The sequence below is a fragment of the Palaemon carinicauda genome, chromosome 18 (genome assembly GCF_036898095.1).
Source record: "Palaemon carinicauda isolate YSFRI2023 chromosome 18, ASM3689809v2, whole genome shotgun sequence".
In the NCBI taxonomy this organism is placed as follows: domain Eukaryota; kingdom Metazoa; phylum Arthropoda; class Malacostraca; order Decapoda; family Palaemonidae; genus Palaemon; species Palaemon carinicauda.
Genome location: NC_090742.1, coordinates 51,995,349 through 52,016,512, shown reverse-complemented (window position 1 = coordinate 52,016,512; position 21,164 = coordinate 51,995,349). Strand labels below are relative to the sequence as shown.

At 38.5% G+C, this 21,164-nt stretch overlaps 1 protein-coding gene across 1 annotated transcript in view; it reads right to left on the bottom strand.

The window, feature by feature from the left end:
* Window positions 1-21,164, bottom strand: part of LOC137657293 (son of sevenless homolog 2-like) — a 454,104-nt gene that overhangs the window by 187,247 nt on the left and 245,693 nt on the right. The window contains 1 exon segment of the mRNA XM_068391627.1: window positions 433-615. Coding sequence (XP_068247728.1) covers window positions 433-615 — 183 coding nt within the window.

Here is a 21,164-nt window from a genome sequence, read left to right as displayed (position 1 = left end):
GGACATAAACCTTCCACATGCCTTACCTTTCCCAGGACAATTCAGCATAACAACATGCCTTAAAGGCTTCTATTGCAAGATGTGTGATAAGCAAATACTCCTAAACAAACCAACAAAGAGAAAAATATCCACAAATGAAGGAGAAAATGGAGAACTGCAGCAACACATCCTTTCTCCAGGCAGCCAAAGACAAAAGTTACTAAACTCACATCACCTACTACTCGTTACCAAACCATCCTATTGATGATTCAATGGATGGATATCCAGCTTGTGCCAAAGTATTTGCTATATTAATGGATTAAAGGTTTGTTTTTGCATAGCAATAAATATTATAAACATCCAGAACACAACCCAAAGTTAAAATAAAAATTTAGGAAAAGGAATGTTTGAAAGAAAGACATCTCTTGACACAATTAAATAAACATCACTTACCATTTTTGTGAGCTCTAGTCTGTGAACAGCTGCAGAAAATAGTGCACTGGACACTTCAAAAACTCCACTAAAATTATTAAGATCATGGAACATGACCATTATCTCGACTACCCTCATCATTACATTCCAACGCTCCTCAAAATTGTCTGTATCCACAATACACCGCATAAACCAGTGTGTCACCTGCAAGTGAGAAAACGTATGTAATTACTTACTTAGCTCTCAATTATATATATGAATAAATTAAATATTCATTCACCTACTCATGACAGCATCTTAAATCCAAAATACTTCATTTTCAAGGACATATATTTAAAAACCATTGAAAAGCCTCACTGAAAAATATCCAGATAATTACGGTACACTGAAAAATTATGTCCATTAAAAAATGTATTGAATGCACTAAAATTCAAAACAAATGAAAAATATCAATATACAGTACATTTTATAGTAATGTACATTTGTTGCTTTTGGTTTTCATTAAAAATTATTCGTCAATATTGTGGTACAGTTGGCTTCATTAATTCAAATACATTTAATGGGAAGCTACGCAGACCTCTGACAGCTGTACATTGTAGCAGATAATGGGTTTAGCAAAAGAAAAGCTTTTGGCAACGCTACCAGTAAAACCAAGTCACTAAGCTTGTACAAACAATATCAGAAGCATTTATTTTTTAATTTTACAAAGTGCTGTTAGGCAAATAATATTTTTTTTAAAAAGCAATTCATAAAAATTCATAAAGTGAATGAAAATGCTTTTGATCAAGCTTTATAATCTCTGTGATTTTATTTTACTGGCAGTGTTGTCAACAGTTTCTCTTTTCCTAAAAAGTGTGTTAGCAGCTATAATGTACAGCTTTCAGACTTCTCTTTAGCTTCCCATGAAGTGTACTGGAATTAATTGAGCCAACTGTACTACAATACAATCTATAATGAAAAAGTATTTTAAACTTGGTAAATTGTTACTCATAAACATGTTAAATAACTTCACTAGGAAAATAATATAGTAGTACCTAATGTTATGAGTAACTTAGAATACAAGTAAAATGGGATATGAACAAATAACTTTGAATTGGGTTATGAGTCTCCTTAAGGGCTTTTTTTGCAGAAAAGTACTAATAATATTACTGTAGTACGAAATCAGTTAGACGGTGCCCATAAGCCACCCACTCGGTGTTCACTTAATGTTTACCTCATTTTCATGCCATTTCAAGGAAAGGCAAATGTAGTCTCCTCTAGATAGGTTCCTTGTCAAAACTGAATGTAAGAGTGTAATAAAAAGACAACTATTTGTTCATAAAATGTACAGTAAGTGATTAAGTCATCCGTGGTGAATGTCGTTCCAGAGAATTCATGATATTTTACTAGACCTGCTCGTTGGGGAGATTCTCTTTCCAGTCGAGACAACGGTAACTCCTCAATGGTAAAGTTGAGTTAATTTGTCAAATATTCCTATCTATCATTGTAAATTATAAATTTTTGTTCATTTCTGATGTTAGGAGAGAGAAACTGGTCAATAATCACTATTACAAAATCTTTTAAAATGAATAGGTTGCGAGCTTCACAAAGAATTAAACTCGTAAACTGAGGTACTACAGTATGTCCTGTACTAAAAGAAAAAAACTTTTAGAACACAAAAACAGCATCATTCAATGTAAATCATTGAAACCCATTGTTTTCAAGAGGTTATGTAAGACAAGTTCTTTACCTTTTCACCAAAAATAATAAGTTTTAACTGCATTATAACTACAGTACGGTCCCGAATTATGCATGTTCGAATTATACGATTCCCCTTTTATGCGATCGCTATTTTTCAAAAATAAATTTTCTGTATCTGCGAAGCTGTTCAAAGTCTGCTGGTCAAGCACTACAAAATGTATCAAATCTATTGTCTTTTTAAGTATATTGGTACAAAACAATATTAACATTACATCTTAACATAATTTCATAATAAATAGCCTATTTAAGGATAAAATTCCACATCAACAATGAAATCAACTGTTAACTGTGCGAGTCCAGCTGACAATGTAAACAGAATTGTGGTTACGTTCTCGGCAATCTTTATCTTTCTCCAACCTTTCGATAATATCAATGGTAGTGTTAATGATGGTATATAAAAGCATTATTTTTGTTTAGTACAATATAAATAAAAGCTTTATTTTTCCCTACGGGCATTCAAGGTTTTCATGAGAAGACTGGGTTCGTTTATCGGCAGTGAATAGCCTAAACTTCGGTAACGAGACGGCAATATTTTGTCATATTTTAAACAGTATACATTTGATTTGCAAAGATTGGTTTTGTCGAGTACACGGTATAATTATAAAAATCTCGAGAGAGAGAGAGAGAGAGAGAGAGAGAGAGAGAGAGAGAGATATTTGATGCCAGAAATCCTCAAATTCTAATCCTCAAATCTCTCTCTCTCTCTCTCTCTCTCTCTCTCTCTCTCTCTCTCTCTCTCTCTCTCTCTCTCTCGTTCACATATGACAACCTGAGTTTAAGAATGAAATTAGCATGACTATTGCTAGTTGTGGCAATCAATTCCTCGCTTCAGGAGGTACACGAAACAAAAACATGGCATTCTATTACAACAACTGATTCTCTCTCTCTCTCTCTCTCTCTCTCTCTCTCTCTCTCTCTCTCTCTCTCTCTCTCTCTCTCTCTCTCTCTCTCTCTCTTGTTATACAATACTTACAAATAGATGAAGAAACCAAATTCGGTTGTCTTAAAGTGTCAATTAAATACGAAACAAAAAATTATATCGTGTATACATCCATTTCAATCATAGCTTAAAATACGGTATCCGATTTCGTCAGCAAACCACAATTTCTAAGGAAACATCATTTTATTCTTGAAAATTGCTACTCTTTAAATAGTTAATTGCGCTTTAAAAAACATGTGCATTTGTTTTTGAATTTTGGGTGTTTTAAAAATCAAGTATTGCTGACTTCTTTTTGTTTTACTTCTGGCTGTGATCAGATCAGCTGATGTCTAGCTGCCGCTCTCAACAATACGCGCGTATGAATACAGTAACAAAGTATTGTTTATACCATTTCTTAACTTATTCAAACCATCTTCACAGTTAGTTAATATTACATAAGCACAAATGTCACATCGAACGTTAGAGCGGTAACTTAATTGTTCGATGACTTTAAAACACGACCTAGTACTTTCTTCTTCTCTTACTTTTTTTCTGATGGTTCCATAATTGAGGTGGGTACAAGTTGACTTATAACTGAAGTTAGGAAAAGTATTTTGGATATGAAATGGATAATTATCTTTCGTAACAGTTTAGAATTATCGTAAATTATCCTTCTGTCATTAGCGGCAGTTTGTTATTGTTGATTACACTCAAAAAAAAAAAAAGAAACAAAAAAAGATTACTGCTTTGTTACGTATGTAGGAATTTATATAGATATGGTAAATAATATTTTTAATAACATATTTACTAATAGCTTTTAATATCACTATTTATCAATTTGATCATGAGTGTTTAATGTTTAATGCCTTTGTTTGTTTATTATGATCAAAGATGGAGCATACAGTAAACGAATGGAAGGTTTCCGTTTCAGGCGGCGTCATAAAGAAAATCATTATATAAATGCCATTCATTTCATTTATTTGGAAATTCTAAGAAAAATTGAGTAGAACATTGGTAATAAAAAAATCAACATATAATCAATACTTGGTAAGATTGCTGTCAATGCAAAAACTAACCAATAAACAGATGTGTAAATGAGTCTGTTTCTTCATTATGATCAGAGATAAACATAAACAAAACATTAGTTGTCATTTTTTATTGTGCTTTTTGGCGTGTTTAGGAAACGTAGGATATAAAATCGCCTTTATTTTGATAATTCTGGGTTTTCAATGATTCAACAAAAGCTAGTCTATAGAGTGATGGTTTTGCTATTCACCAGTTGTCTACAATAGATATAACAAACATTAAAATTTGTCTGTATTTTGGGTCGTGTTATAACGGGAAATATACGGTGTTTACACCCATCCTGGTTGTAATTTTAACCTTTTTTGAAGTTATCAGAACTTTAAAGTATATCAAATGTTTGATTTATTTACAAGAACAATTTGATATTATAAAAAAATATAGTATAGTACATAGAAAGTATTGGAAATGGGTAATAAACACGTTTGAATAGGCAAGTTGCTGGTTGCCATGGCCCCAATGGAATTATTTCTGTTAGTTGTGTGTTCCGAAATATGCGATTTTCCATTTATACGAGGTCATTGATCGACCAAATTCTCGCATAATTTGGGACCCTACTGTATTTTGTATGATTACAACCACACAGTTATTGCAATGTCAAACTAGCCTGGCAAACACAATTTAGTAATAGACTGTATCAAGTTATAGTACAATAAAAGTAATTTACTAACAAGCAAATTCCATTTAATCTATTTCAGATAAATATTCCAAAAGTACAGTACTTTAGATCCTACAAATTCTTGATGATTATATTACACCAGTAAAAAAATCTTTGAAAGAGGATGGATACATAGACATACAAAAGGAATGACTTATTTCCATGACATGTTTTTCAAACTATTGTACAATAATTACTGATGTACCTATACACTAGTCACTATTTTTATGCATCTCCCCTAATGTGTTTTCATTTTCACCAAAAGTTTGGTTATCAACATTTACTGGTACCCCTAAAATTTGAAAAAAAAAAAATTAACATATTCTTTCCTTTCAATAGACACATGTTACTATTCAAGTAAAGAGACACACTAGCAGTTAATGGCAAGAATGCTATTTAAGTTTCTCTGTCGTCGTTGGTATAACTCAACATATCCCTCTCTGAATATGCTAAGTTTTATGTTTAAAGTTGTATTCCTCTGGATTGGATAGTAACACAGGGATTGTACTATGGTTTAAATTACGGTTGTGAGGCGTGCATTTGCTAAACTTTTCCTCACAAGGAAGGTATTCTTGAAGTTCCAGTATTAATGAAACGTGTTTATTTCAGGGGGAACTCCAGAGTTGTCTAGGCTAGTTGGGTACTGTATAGCAGAGATGATGAAAAAATATGACACCCCAGCACTGTTTTTCAATGCATACTTAACCAGTTTAGTATTGATAGTGATGTGCTTCAATGGACTTGACTTACTATATTTAGCTTCCTTGCTTAATCTCAAAAGGCCAGTGTGTCTCGCTTGTAACGTTAATTCTGATATTACCGTGCTGGTTGCTAACCCTAACCTGATGTAAGGAAATAGTTTTCCTTCTGAAGGAACACTGCACATTACAAAGTAAGAATCCTCTCACAAAGCCTCAACTTCTTTAATTACTTCAGATCCTTCTGGAGCTAAACCCTTGCATTCCTATTCGTTCTGTTACACAACTAGATTGAGAGGCATAGGACCAAGTTGGTAATCTGGAACCTAATATCCCTCTACTCACTAAATTAAGCACTATTAAGCAACCTAATTCTTTTGTTGGTGGATGGTGTTTAATATTGTATGTTTCTCCTAACTCTTTCATGTTGTTGGTGATGTTTCAGCTAAAGCTGATCTACTTTCTCATGTTTCGGATGGCACTGTGCTATGTTCGCTTGCTAGCTTGGCCATTTACTCAATTCGGGTTTAATGTTAGTTGGGTAATGGTAAACTATAAAAATTTTTTACGAATCGAGTCTAACTATGAAGAGTATGATAGTAATAGTAGGATTACTTCTATTTATTGAAAGAAATATTGAAAAGAACAAGAAATAATTTTTAGGTGGGTAAAAGAACACAAAAAGAAGGAACAAATGGGCATAACTAAAATACAGTGCAGTCCACATAAGTGCTTTTTCTGGGCTCAACCTGTGCCGGCCAGTGAAATGCTCCTAAAGCACCATTTCTAAGGAAAATAACTGCTATAATATTACCAGAGAAAAAATGCATAGGAATGCTAGGTTGAACTAGCTCGCTCACCTATTGGTGTCGATATAAACTGGGGCGTAATATGATCAGAGGTCTCGCACCATTTAGACATTTCCTCTTCAGAATCCCTCAATAGTGAGGTGCCGTTCAACATCTCCTGCCGCACAGACTAGTACTACTAACTCTACCCACGCTTGCCCAACACTCCTTCATAGCACCCGCATACGCGTACATCTTTGTTGTGTTTACCTCGGTGTTTTTTGGATTTTTCTCCCTTTCTACGCATCGATGGCGGAATCCCAAGTTACTCCATCGAAGTTGAGTACTATATCCATGAGTTTTAAGCGTGAATGGGCAGTGTAGCCTTTGTTTTATTAATTCAGAGTGATTTATTCTTAACCGTTCGTGGTTCCACGGCTCCTGCCCCTTCTCGCTAGTTCGTTCGTTATTTTCTTTCATCATTGTTATTCGTTCGAACTTTTTGGGAGATTTTTACCTTTACACCGATTATATGCTTACAACTTTAGCGTATCATTATTATTATAAGCTATGGTATCAGTGTTACGTATCAGTTAAAGCTTTCAGTTATGTTGGCATGCCTGCCTTCGTGCATGTCAGTGGATAGCATTCCCTCGGGGAACTGTTTTGCTGTTTTATTCTAGGAGCATTTCACTGACTTTTTTACGTTCCACATAGTTTTACGTTTTGGTTCGAGTGGGACTCTCGCGTAGCCCTTATTTTGTGTTACTGTTCGGTATCTACCCGCTTCAGTAGTAAGGTTGGTATCCCTGTTTTCCATCTTCCGAGATGACGTCATGCTTCCTCCCTTGCCACTCGCTCGCGTCCCACTCTTGCCATATTAATTTTGCATGCCTAGCCTTTTACGTGATTACGCTTTTATTCATTATTTATTATTAATCGCTTTTATTCATTATTTATTATTAAGTATTTATAGCAGTTACATATTGTTTTTTATTGTCACACTCCGTTATGATCATATTTTTGGGATTTTCCATGTTTGTGTTGAGGGGATATCCAGTTGGTAGCCCTGTCTACCACCACCTGTTCACGTGATTCCCCTGTACCCGCCCCCCACCCCTCCCAGAGCGCATCTCTCCTCTTGTTCGATGGTTGTTGGTTATGACAATACGGGCCAAGTGCGCTTGTTCCTCAGTCTTCCCTCAACATTCCGACATATTGAGGACCGAGATTATCTCACTGGGTGCTACATAGTCTCATTCATCCCGGGCGGTTCTCGTCTCCCCCCTCCCGTCGTCTCGATTGGCCATCAGTCGGGGGAGGGGGAGGGCCGGGACCGCCGGGGACTATATCACGTGCCCTATCCATGTGATTGGGCAGTATACCTAATGCCTTCTCGGTATGGCTTTTGATTTTAGCTTAAATGGAATGGCTTTTGATTTTAGCTTAAATGGAATTAGGAATGAGACCTTATCTATATTTTAGGAGTGTCCCCATCAAACGGTACCTCCTGCCATTATCGTTCGTAGTAGGACATCATATTAACCTACAATTATAGCATTCTACACGAATCATTACCTTCGTCCTGGTACGTCCGGTAGTCTCGTTGGTGGATCCCTTGGCTCCTCCAGCATTCTCCCACCGTTACCCTCCCGTCATCAGACATTGGGGCCTCCGGGCTTACAATTCTGCCGGATCTGATGACACTGACACAGATTATGATTCCTACTCTCCCTACGGGAGCCCTATACTCTCACGGACGTTAATGTATAAGATCATAATAATCGGAGTTCTTTATTATATGTATTTTAAGGTGTAACTTTAAGTTTACTCTAAGTTTACTTTAAGTTTACTTTGGGTATTTCTTATCCCGGTCCCCGGGACTGTTATTTAATTCTATTCATCCCTTATTTATTCATCCTTTTCTGGAATAGTCTAAGGTTCTCTGCATGTTTAATATAAGACTATGCATTTTGCCTTAATTTCAAGGTCCGGATCCTCCGGGGTCCCTTCTAGAGATCTTAATTAGGTGTTCATAGACTATTCCTTTTACAGGTGGTCCGCTGTCGGATGACAGCCTGCGCGGCCGTCATTCAACAGCCCTGCGGACATGAGGTCTGTAGATCTCACGCGGACTGCAGGATCCAAATGGATGACCTTATAGTTTGGCACCCCGACAACTGCTTTGTCTGTTACGACCTTGTCACCACCTTCTCTTCGGAATCAGTGAGTCCTCTATAGGTCGTTTTTTCTACTTGCATTCCTCTTGCTTTATATAATGAACCTTTGGTTATCATTTCTCGAGCACCGTCTCCCGGGTTTGCTAACCATATCCCTGTTCTTTCAGAGTTCTCAAGCAGCTAAGACCACAGCAAGAGCCACCTTGAAAGTTTGGGTAGGCGGCTTCGCCCGTAACGTCAAGGCCAAGAAGCCTTACGTTCTTTCTGAAGAATACTGCAACCTGATCTATCCCAACGCGAAACCTTCTGCAGCAGTGCCTAAAGAAGTGGCAGCCCCTATTATTGCCGACATTACAGCAACCCTTGGCCTTGCTCTTGATCAGGATACTGACCTCGGTGACGACCCCGACCCCATTGAGGACAATGTTGCAGCTCTGAATTTGGACTTGGAACCCATGGTTTTGAACGAACCGGGGACAGGTAAGGAGGTAGGTGAGGCAGGTGGGTCCGGGGCTAAGATCCCTCTTCTTAGCCCTTCTTTTTCTTCGGCATCTAATACTTCTTCCTTTCTAGGTTTTGATGCGAACCGTGAATCTACCCCAAGATCACACCCGGTTCCTCCCAAGGTTAAGTCTCAGAAGAGACCCTTAGTTAGGACTCGCAAGAATCCTACACTACCCAAAACAACCAAGTCAAAGAAGGCTTCCCTCCCCGGAGCCCCAAGTGGCTCAGCTAATCCCTCCTCCTCTACTTCTCAGGACCCGGGAGTGCAGCCAACTTCCTCAGTTGCCCCGGCCAACTTCGACCCGGTGGCTCTCACTAATATGATGTCTAGGATTGTCTCAGAGCAGATTAGCTCGATGATATCTGCCGTTACCAACAGACTGGACACCTTAGAAGGAGGACTGCCTCAACAACAGCAGTTCATCCCGGACGCCTCAAAACTCCCGCCTTTCACTAAAAATAACCCGTGGAAAATGGCGCTCCACTCCCCTTTCACTGACGGGATGTTGACTATTGAAGGCTTCGGAACCCGGCCCATTGAAGACTTTGAATTCTTCCCTTCCGGCCTCCGATTCCCCTTCCCCGGCTTCGCCCGGCTGACAGAAGAAGCTCTTGTCCGGCTAGATAAGTTCTCTAAGGAGACCGTTATCTTCCCAAAAGAACAGGCTCAGTCTGTTTGGGTTAGAACCCTGAACGAGTGGGGTTGCACGAACACCATGCTAACTCCCCACAAGAGCACATACACTATGTTTCTTGTGGACAAGCAAACCCCTACTCCTTGCGTCACCAAAATGGTGGACTTAGCTCTTCAGGCGGTGGCCGAAGACAAACCTTTGCCCCAGCTTCGGGAGACAGACCCTACATCTCTTCTGCTCCCATCAGATAACGAATGTTGGCTTAACATCCAGTCAACATTTACCTCTGGCAAATTATCCGCTGATTGTGCGTCGACGCAATTTAGCGAACGTCTTCCAAGACTTCCCGAAACCTTAATTCGACTCGAGTTCGAGTCCCGGTCTAGGTTTAGCAGGAGCCTAAACGTCTCGACGATGTCAGAGATGTTTTCCCTCAACTTTGATGAGGAACACGCCTTTAAGGTCTTGACAAAGGCCACCTTACAATCCTTGTTATCGGATTGCTATGACTTCTTGGTAGTCAAAAGACATTGCCGCAGGCATGTTTTGTCAGAGGCTACTATCCGCCATGAGCCGAATAAGCTCATTAAAGCCTCCGCTTGGGGTCCGGACCTGTTCCCGGAGGACATGGTCAACTCGGTGTTGAGCGAAGCTGCCAGGGTTAACCAGAGCCTCAAGGTCCGTTGGGGTCTCACTCCCAAATGGAAATTCGAACAGTCGAACGTTCAATCCCGGGGCAGGAAAAGGCTACGTCCTTATAGTTCTGCCCAGTTCCGCCAACCTCTCCAGGTAGTCCAGCCGATCCCGGTTGCTCAGACTATCCAACCCTCCACCTCCAAGCCTCAGCCCCAAGAGGAATATGTTCTCGTCCCTAAAAGCCAGATGGCTTCAAGTTCGTTCACCTCACCGGCTTACAACCCTACCTATGAGTCCCGGGGTTCCTCTCAAGGATACCAGCGAGGCAGGGGCCTTGGATCAAGAGGTTCCTTTCAGAACAGAGGCAAGGGGAGATATTTCTCCCGTGGAAAGGGATCACGCGGAGGCCGTGGTGGAAAATCCTCCAACTACTGAGAATCTTCAGGTAGGAGGGAGACTTTATGCGTTCAGGAGTCGCTGGAGGTTCAGTCCTTGGGCCTTCAGCATAATTTCCAAGGGCCTGGGGTGGAGTTGGATAGAAGGGCCTCCTCCACCGACCAAATTCCATCAACCCCCCGACACCGGATCTGACTCTTTACCCAGGATCTATTGCACAAGAATATGATCAAAGAAACAAAGCATCTGAAGTTTCAAGGTCGCTTATTCAGCATCCCGAAGAAAGACTCTGACAACCGGAGAGTCATCCTCGATCTTTCCCGGCTAAACTTGTTCATTCAATGCGACAAGTTTCACATGCTTACCGTCTCGCAGGTACGGACCTTACTTCCCCGTGGGGCCGTCACCACCTCCATCGATCTTACCGATGCTTACTATCACGTTCCAATAGCGAGACATTTCCGCCCATTCCTAGGATTCAGACTAGGCAACAAGGCTTACACTTTCAAAGTGATGCCTTTCGGGCTCAACATCGCGCCCAGAATCTTCACGAAATTGGCGGAATCAGTCATTCAAGAACTTCGAACCCAAAGGGTCCAAGTCGTCGCATATCTGGACGACTGGCTAATCTGGTCAGACAACGTCAAGGATTGTCTCAAAGCGACAAACAAAGTGATTCAGTATCTTCAGTCTCTGGGATTCCAAATAAATTTCAAAAAGTCCCGCCTAACACCGGAGACCAAGTTTCAGTGGCTGGGATTACAGTGGGACCTACGCTCTCACACTCTATGTCTTCCCCGATCCAAGAGAATAGAAATTGCGAAGAATATCAAACGCTTTCTCAGGGAAAAGATAACATCCAGAAGGAATCAAGAAAAGATCCTAGGATCCCTACAATTCGCTTCAGTGACAGACCTTCTACTGAAAGCGAAACTGAAGGATATAAACCGGGTTTGGCGCTCCAGAGCAAACAACAAATTTCGAGACAAGAAGACCCGTCTTCCTCCCATTCTTCGGAAGAGGCTTCTCCCATGGACAACCACCAAGAGCCTGTCGAAATCGGTTCCGTTACAGTACCCTCCTCCAAAGATAGTCATCCACACGGATGCCTCCCTATCAGGTTGGGGAGGTTATTCTCAACACAGGAAGGTTCAGGGCCTTTGGTCCACAATGTTCCAACAGTTCCATATAAATGTCCTAGAAGCCATGGCGGTCTTACTAACTTTAAAACGTCTTTCCCCGGCCAGGAAGCAACACCTGAGACTAGTTCTCGACAACGAAGTTATAGTCCGTTGCCTAAACAGAGGGGGCTCCAAGTCAAGCACCACCAACCATGTGATGGTAGCGATTTTTTCCCTAGCAGCCTCAAACCAATGGCACCTATCAGCTGTCCATCTGGCTGGAGTTCGGAACGTTGTGGCAGACGCACTCTCAAGGACGACCCCGTTGGAGTCAGAATGGTCACTAGATCAAAAATCGTTTCAGTGGATCCTCTCCCAGGTCCCGGACCTCCAGGTAGATCTCTTCGCGACGGAGTCCAACCACAAACTAAAATGTTATGTGGCCCCCAACCTGGACCCTCGGGCTTACGCCACAGATGCCATGGCTCAGAACTGGAACACCTGGGAAAGGATTTATCTTTTTCCCACCGGTGAACCTATTGATGAAGGTGCTGGACAAACTTCGAACCTTCAAAGGTCAAGTAGCCCTGGTGGCCCCCAATTGGCCCAAGAGCAATTGGTTTCCTCTTTTACTGGAGCTGAGTCTCCGCCCTCGCCAGATTCCCAACCCGACTTTGACTCAAATAGTACAAACGCGCACTGTGTTCGCTTCCTCAAACATTCAGAACGCCCTAACTTTATGGACTTCATGAAGTTTGCGGCCCAAAAAGGGGCTAACATAGATCCCCAGAATACTTTATTCTTAGAATCAGATAAGAGAGACTCCACTCTTCGTCAATATGACTCAGCGGTCAAAAAACTAGCAAAGTTTTTGAAGGATTCTAATGTTGTCTTTATGACATTAAACCTAACGGTAACCTTTTTCAGAACCTTGTTTGAGTCAGGTTTGGCAGCTAACACTATTACTACCATCAAGTCTGCCTTGAAGAAAATTTTCCTGGTCGGGTTTAATATAGATCTAAGACTCATTGCTAGCTTCAATTCCAAGAGCCTGTGCCAGACTGAAACCATCCATTCGTCCTAGCTCGGTTTCCTGGTTTCTCAATGATGCTCTTAAACTGGCGTCAGAAACCATCAACGACTCATGTGAGTATATACCTCTACTCAGAAAAACTCTATTTCTTATGAGTTTAGCATCCGGCGCTAGAATTTCGGAATTAGCTGCCTTGTCAAGAGATCCAGGCCACATTGAGTTCCTTCCATCAGGAGAAGTTCTCCTCTTCCCAGACAAAGTCTTCTTGGCCAAAAATGAAGACCCTCAGAACAGATGGTCCTCCTGGAAAATTATCCCACTCCCTCAGGATCCTTCCCTGTGTCCTGTTACCACTCTAAAGTCCTTTCTATCGAGGACTTCCTATAAGACCTCAGGGCCCTTGTTTGTCAGAGAGCAGGGAGGGACTATAACTTTAAAAGGGATCAGGCAACAGATTTTGTATTTTATCAAACAGGCTAATCCTGAGTCTTTCCCTCACGTCCATGACATACGGGCGGAAGCAACCTCAATAAATTTTTTCCATCACATGAACTTTGCAGATCTTACTAAATATACCGGATGGAAATCCCCGTCAGTGTTCAGGCGGCACTATCTTAAACATCTAAAGGCCCTTAAACTCGCTACCGTAGCCGCAGGGAGCGTGGTATCCCCCGAAAAAATTAATTCCTAATTAATTCCTAAATTTACAATGTCTTGCCATCTTCTTCCTCTTACCTGCCTCACTTACAGTTCCTACCTGAGTTCAGTTTGTTATGTCACACCCAAGGGTGTCCCCATGTCTTAGGATATTGTTTATCTCTATTACTAATTATCATATTTACATTTTGTCCTGCGAACTGTATTCCTTTTATATCCAGTTTTATATGGTATTATCTAAGATGTTCTGACCTCAGATCATAATTTTGATTATCAAGTTTATTTTTACATTTTGCCATCCCTTCCTGGGATATTATACCTTGTCAGTTTTTGATGTTATAAAAGACTATCGTCTACTACTACAACTCTTGATTAAACTACTGTTATGTTATTTTGATTTTAATTCGTTCCCTCATATATACTGAAGTTTGGGTTCGTTTCTCTGGTACTATTTCACTGGCCGGCACAGGTTGAGCCCAGAAAAGGGATTTTGACAGAGGAAAAATCTATTTCTGGGAGAGAGACCTGTGCCGCCCAGTGAACCCACGCTAGTTGTCCCTCCCTGATCAGACCCCAAACTTGGGGGTGCTATGGGGAGCGTTGGGCAAGCGTGGGTAGAGTTAGTAGTACTAGTCTGTGCGGCAGGAGATGTTGAACGGCACCTCACTATTGAGGGATTCTGAAGAGGAAATGTCTAAATGGTGCGAGACCTCTGATCATATTACGCCCCAGTTTATATCGACACCAATAGGTGAGCGAGCTAGTTCAACCTAGCATTCCTATGCATTTTTTCTCTGGTAATATTATAGTAGTTATTTTCCTTAGAAATGGTGCTTTAGGAGCATTTCACTGGGCGGCACAGGTCTCTCGCCCAGAAATAGATTTTTCCTCCGTCAAAATCCCTTTATTACTCTTACAAATCTGGTTAAAAATAAAATGTAAATATTATAGTGGTTTACAATAAAACCCTGATAGCAAACAAATTGCCGTTATAGAAATAATCATACAAAATAAGGTAAAATCAAGGATAGAACCTACTGAGGAAATAACCAACAAAAAGAAAAGAGCTCATGAAACCCACTAGAGGAAGGAGAGCTACAGCCAAGAAGACTAAACAACAGCCTAGAAATATAACTACCACCAAAAACAGATTCACACCCCAGGAAGAATTAGAGGAGACGTTGTTTATTGGAGATTCTATGGTAAAGGACCAAGGGGAGCATGTCAGCCACCAAAAGAGGAGAAAGGTCAGGTCCTATCCAGGTGCCAATACACAGAAGATAGAAGTAGTAGTTGGTAAAACTAAAGCAGAGAACAAGAAGACCACTATTAATGTTAAGGCAACTGGAAATAACCTATTATTACTAAGAATGGATACTGCTGGCCAAACAGAACCTCTGGTTAAAAAGCAAGAAAAAACTGCTGAAACTACTAGAAACAAGACCAATAATACTATAGTTATAGGTATTCTTTTAAGACTCAATGTCAGCAACTTCACCCTCAGTAAAGCCATAAGAATAAACTAAAGGCTTAAATCCACATGCCAAAAAGAGAAAGTTGAATTTATAGATCTTTGGGACACTTTCTACGGCAAGAGAAAAACTTACAAAAGAGACAGAACACACTTTAGTGAAGAAGGCAAGAGAGTATATGGAAACCAACTTGATCTTAGCCTGTACAATAACTTAAATACAATAGACAAAGAACAAACTAGACCCTTAGAAAATCCTCCAAAAAACAAATACAGTAAGAGGAAATTTGGCAGAAAACTTGGATATCAGAGATAAAAGTAAACATAAAACACCAGTAAATCAGGGAAACTAGCAAAGCCACAGAGGAAGAGAAAACAATAGAAAATTTCCTCAGAGTGGCACAATGCAATGCTCAGTTAGTTAGAAACAAAATGGAAAACTTCAGGTGACGATAGCTAGTGAGGAACTAGATGTCACAGGCATTACTGAGACCTGGAATCAAGAAAAATCCCAGGTTTCAAGCTTTTCAAGAAGGATTGCCCTATCAAAAAAGGTGGAGTAATACTCTATGTTAAAAATCACTTGAACTCCACAGAAATTAAATTAGAAACCGAATGTGAAGTGACAGATGCAAATATCAACACCATAGGAAACACCTCGTCTATACTAATACAGGTAGTCGCCGACTTACGACGGAGATAGGGACCGAGAGGTTCGTTGTAAGTCGATTTCGGCGAATGTCGAACTAAAAAAATGAAGTTTCCGTAGATTTATTAAGCTGTTTTATGATTCGGCAATCATCCAAGTCATATTTTATCAATATTTTCTTACTGTATATCATTATTTAATTTTCTTGTTCCATAGTATATCTTATGCTCTAATAAATCCCTATTGTATTCTACTTTTCAATTTCGGACACATTTTTGCAGTAAAAAATTACCAACTTTTTTGTTTACCTTTGGTTGTGATCAGCTGTGCTGTTGATCTGACGGTCCCGCATTGCACATACAAATGGCGTATTGTTTATATAATTACGTAATTTATTTGAAATATATTCATGATGAATATTATATACAGCACCAGAACGTTACATGATATAGTTTTCATATACTTCCGTTTATAACCATTATTTTTAAAGATACAAATATGTTCTCTTTTTCTGCGTGTGTATGTGCGTTCATAAGGCTAGTTTTCATATACTTCCGTTTATAGCCATTATTTTTAAAGATACAAATATGTTCTCTTCTTCTGCGTGTGTCCGTGTGTTCATATGGCTAGTTCATTTTTAAAGCTTTATACAGTATTTAAATTTATTTCATTAAAAAGCCTTCATATTTCACTAGAACTTATAGTGTTTAATAGTAGTTTAATAAAGCATGTTTATGTGCTATTTTTCAATTTCGGGAGCATTTCAATATTTAACAATTACTTTGGTTTTACTATCGGTAGCGATCAGCTGATCTCTCTCTCTCTCTCTCTCTCTCTCTCTCTCTCTCTCTCTCTCTCCGTATTTTGATTTTTAGTTCCCTGTTAAATGTTCACATTTCTTTGAACATTAATAGAAATTCTTTGTATCATTACTCAATGTTTCGATTATGGGAATATCAGTAACACATCAAAGGGAAATCACTTGATTTGCCATTCACCTTCCGCAGGAAATATGACATCATCAGACTATTTTTCTTAAATTGGTGGTAAGTAGTACTATTCTCATAACTACTAATACAGACCAATAATCGTTACTCAGTGTTTCGATGATGGGAATACTGTAATAAGATTACTATGTAACACGGTGAAAGGAAATCATTCGGTTTGCCAGTGCGCTTCCGCCAGAAATATGACGTCACAAGACACGTGACGGAAACTCGACAAAGAATGACTTGCAAAATATGTAAATCTCTTATCTTTTTTCTTGCAAGAACGAAAATAATAACTTACCAAGCAAATGTATTTCATTTTCATAATGTAAAAGGTAATATTATTTATAAGAAAATATTTGTCTTTTTAGTTTACTTTATTTAGATAAACATCGATCTATTACCAGGTATTAAATAAAACAGCGTAGAATAACATTTACGCTACGTAGTACTGATGTTTTTGACAGTAAACAGAGTAATGAAAAACTTGAACTTCCTCATTCCTGTTTTCCTCAGGCTAAACTAACTAGTTTAGCTTTTCGATCTCGTGAGATTAAAGCTCTGTTGATGGACCTTGATGCTTATGGAGGTGTAGACCCAAATGGTATTTTTCCTTTGTTTTTTATAAAGACAGCAGATTTCTTAGCTCCAAAGTTATCTGTTATTTTGCGCAAGTTAGCAAGAAGAGGAGCTTTCAGCACTAGTTGGAGAATTGGTAATGTTACTCCTCTATGTAAATGTGTTTGTGGTAGCTCAAGTCCCACTGATTACCGCCCAATTTCCATAACTCCCATATTATCTAAAGTTTTTGAACGTCTTCTGGCAAAACGTCTTAATAGGTTTGCTGAAGGTAATCATCTACTCCCTAGTTTGCAATTTGGTTTTCGTAAAGGCCTTGGAGCATGTGATGCCCTTCTTACAATCTCCAATGCTGTACAGAAATCCCTTGATTGTGGTCGGGAAGTTCGTATGATTGGCCTTGATTTTAGTGCTGCCTTTGACCGTGTTAATCATGAGGCCCTTGTTTTCAAACTGAAACAGTTGGGAGTGGGTGGGTCGTTTCTTAGCATTATTATTGATTTTTTAAGTAATAGATCTCAAAGAGTTGTTGTTGATGGGCACCATAGTGATTATAGGAATGTGATATCCGGTGTTCCACAGGGTAGTGTTCTTGGCCCATTACTTTTCATACTATATACACATGACATGTGGTTTGGCCTAGAAAACAAGCTTGTTGCATATGCAGATGATGCTACTCTCTTTGCATCAATTCCATCCCCTGAATGTAGATCTAGGGTTGGTGAATCCCTTAATAGAGATTTAGCTAGAATTAGTGCATGGTGCAAATTATGGGGTATGAAGTTGAATCCTAACAAAACTCAAAGTATGATTGTAAGTAGGTCAAGGACAGTGGTTCCTCAACATCCGGATCTCAGTATTGATAATGTTTCTTTAAATATGTATGACTCTTTCAAAATTTTAGGTGTGATTCTCGACAGTAAATTTACTTTTGAGAAACATATAAGGTCTGTGTCTTCTTCAATTTCACAAAAAATAGGCTTATTGAGAAAGTCTTTCAAGATTTTCGGTGATCAATCTATTCTGAAGAAGTGTTTTAATTCTTTCATTCTACCTTGTTTTGAGTATTGTTCTCCTGTCTGGTCTTCAGCTGCTGATTCTCATCTTAATTTGTTGGACAGAAACTTACGGTCTATTAAATTTCTTATTCCTGATCTAGATATTAATCTCTGGCACCGTCGTTCAATTAGTTCATTATGTATGTTGCATAAGATTTTTCACAACTCTGACCATCCTTTACATTCAGATCTCCCTGGACAATTCTATCCTGTTCGTAATACTAGGCAGGCAGTTAATTCTAATAGCCAGGCCTTCTCCATCACGAGGCTCAATACTACGCAGTACTCTAGAAGTTTTATTCCAGCTGTAACCAAGTTGTGGAATGATCTTCCTAATCGGGTGGGGTTGAATCAGTAGAACTTCAAAAGTTCAAAGTTGGAGCAAATGCTTTTTTGTTGACCGGGCGGACATAGTCTTTTTATAGTTTATTTATGACATATTTGTTTTTGATGTTGTTGATAGTTTATTATATGACATGTCTGTTTTGACGTTTCTTATTTTAGAATGATTTATTGTTAATTTGTTCTCTTCATTTATTTATTTCCTTATTTCCTTTCCTCACTGGGCTATTTTTCCCTGTTGGAGCCCCTGGGCTTATAGCATCTTGCTTTTCCAACTAGGGTTGTAGCTTGGATAGTAATAATAATAATAATAATAATAATCGATTAAGACCCATAAAATAGTTTGTATCGTTACTTGATATTTCCATAATGGGAATACTAATATTAATCGTTAGCCTATTGGAAGGAAATCACTGTATTGCCCGGTTGCTTTCTGCCAGTAATATGACGTCACCAGACATTGATATGAAATCGGAAGATATTAAAACTGTTCTTGATATACTTTTTACTGAAAATAGATACTGTATATTATCAATAAAAAAAATAATAATTTACCAAGATAAATCAGTTCATTTTTATACAAAAAAATAGATTACTTCCAAAGAAATATTTTTCCAATTAGTGTACTATTTCCGATAGACTTGTGACGTTATCACCATGAAAAAAAACGTCGTAAAGTCGAATCATCGTAAGTCGCATAGGTCGTAAGTAGAGCACTACCTGTAATATACAGACTACCACATCAAACACAAAAACAGGACAAAGAGCTATATTGACAGGTTGGACAATAAGTTAACAATAAGCTAGCTGTCCTAATGGGACACTTCAATGCAGCAGTAAACGGGGCTACTAGGAATTCTAAATAAAGCAAAAAGGAAAATAGGCTACTAGAATTGGTCAACAATCAATTCCTCCATCAGTGGGTTGATAAACCAACTAGGGGAAACAACATACTCAATATTTTGCTAACAACAGAAGAAATTTTAGTATCCAGTGTTTCAGTAGGCAAAAATATTGGAAAAAGTGACCACAAAATTATTAGGTTTCAGGTAAATATTCCTCATTTAAAAGAAAGGAAAATTATAAAATAAAGCTTGAATACATACAGAATAACTGGATAAAACTGAAGGAATACGCCAAGAATTTAGAATATGGTGAAACAGGGAACGTAGATACAAAAAGGGACTGTAGAAAAATATGAAGAAAAAAATGGCTAAATGTATACAGCATAGAAAAATTTTACCAAATGGAACTCCACAACCTGAGTGATTCAAAAGACAAATAGCCCATGCAATAAGTAGTAGAGGCAGCAAACATAAATCAATGGGTTCACAGCCTTCAATTCATGAAATTTCCAAGCACAGGAAGTTTAGCCGAAAAGTAGATAAACTAGTTAGAAAGGCTAAGATCAATGAAGAGAAGAGAGTGGCTTCACCTAGTAAAGAAAACCCAAAAGAATTTTTTGCATATGTAAACAGTAGAAAACCAATCAAAAACAACATTAGCCCATTAAGAGAAGGAGGGTAATTTTACAACAAATAATTTGGAAAAAGTCAAACTGATGAATGGCTATTTCACAACTGTATTCTCTAGGGGAAGAATCAACGACCCTCCCAAAACCAGCTATCATACAAGAAGGGACCAAAAGAACCTGACAACTACAGACCAGTGTGTCTACCTTCAGTGCCTTGCAAAATTTTTGAATCAATTATAGTAGATTCAAAAGAAAAACATATGGAGAAAAAAAAAAACTTCTGATAGACAGCCAACACGGTTTTAGACAAAAGAGATCATGTGTGACAAATCTTTTGGGACATGTTTAGCATTTCTGACAAAAGTAGGGCAATAGACATCATATTCCTAGACTTTCAAGAGGCTTTAGACAAAGTTCCTCATAAAAAATTAATAGTTAAAATTAGAGCACTAGGCATCACTGACAAGCGAGCTGAATGGATCAAAGATTGACTAACAAAAAGACAAACAGAGAGTTATAATCAATAGAAAAGCTTCAAAGTGGGAAACTGTTACAAGCAGAGTACCTCAAGGAAGGATTCGTCCTTGGACCATTGCTAATTCTGATCTACATCAACGACATAGATTTAGAATTAACTAGTAGAATAGCCCAATTTGCCGACGATACTAAACTAGGAATAAATGCTGCAAACTCAGAAGACATAGAAGCCTTAAGAGAGAATCTAATGAAGCTAGGAGCATGGTAAAGAAAATGGCAAATGGCTTTTCATTGTGGGAAATGTAAAGTCATGCACATAGTTATAGTAACCCACAATTAGATTACAGTGAACCCTCGCTACTTCGCGGTTCGACCATCGCGGATTCACCACTTCGCGGATTTTTTCCATAACCCATATATATACAGTAATATATATATATATATATATATATATATATATATATATATATATGTATGCATGTATTTATGTATATATGTAGGTATGTATATGTGTATACATATAAATATATATATATATATATATATATATATATATATATATATATATATATATACACACACACACACACACACACACATATATATATATATATATATATATATATATATATATATATATATATATATATATATATATATATATAT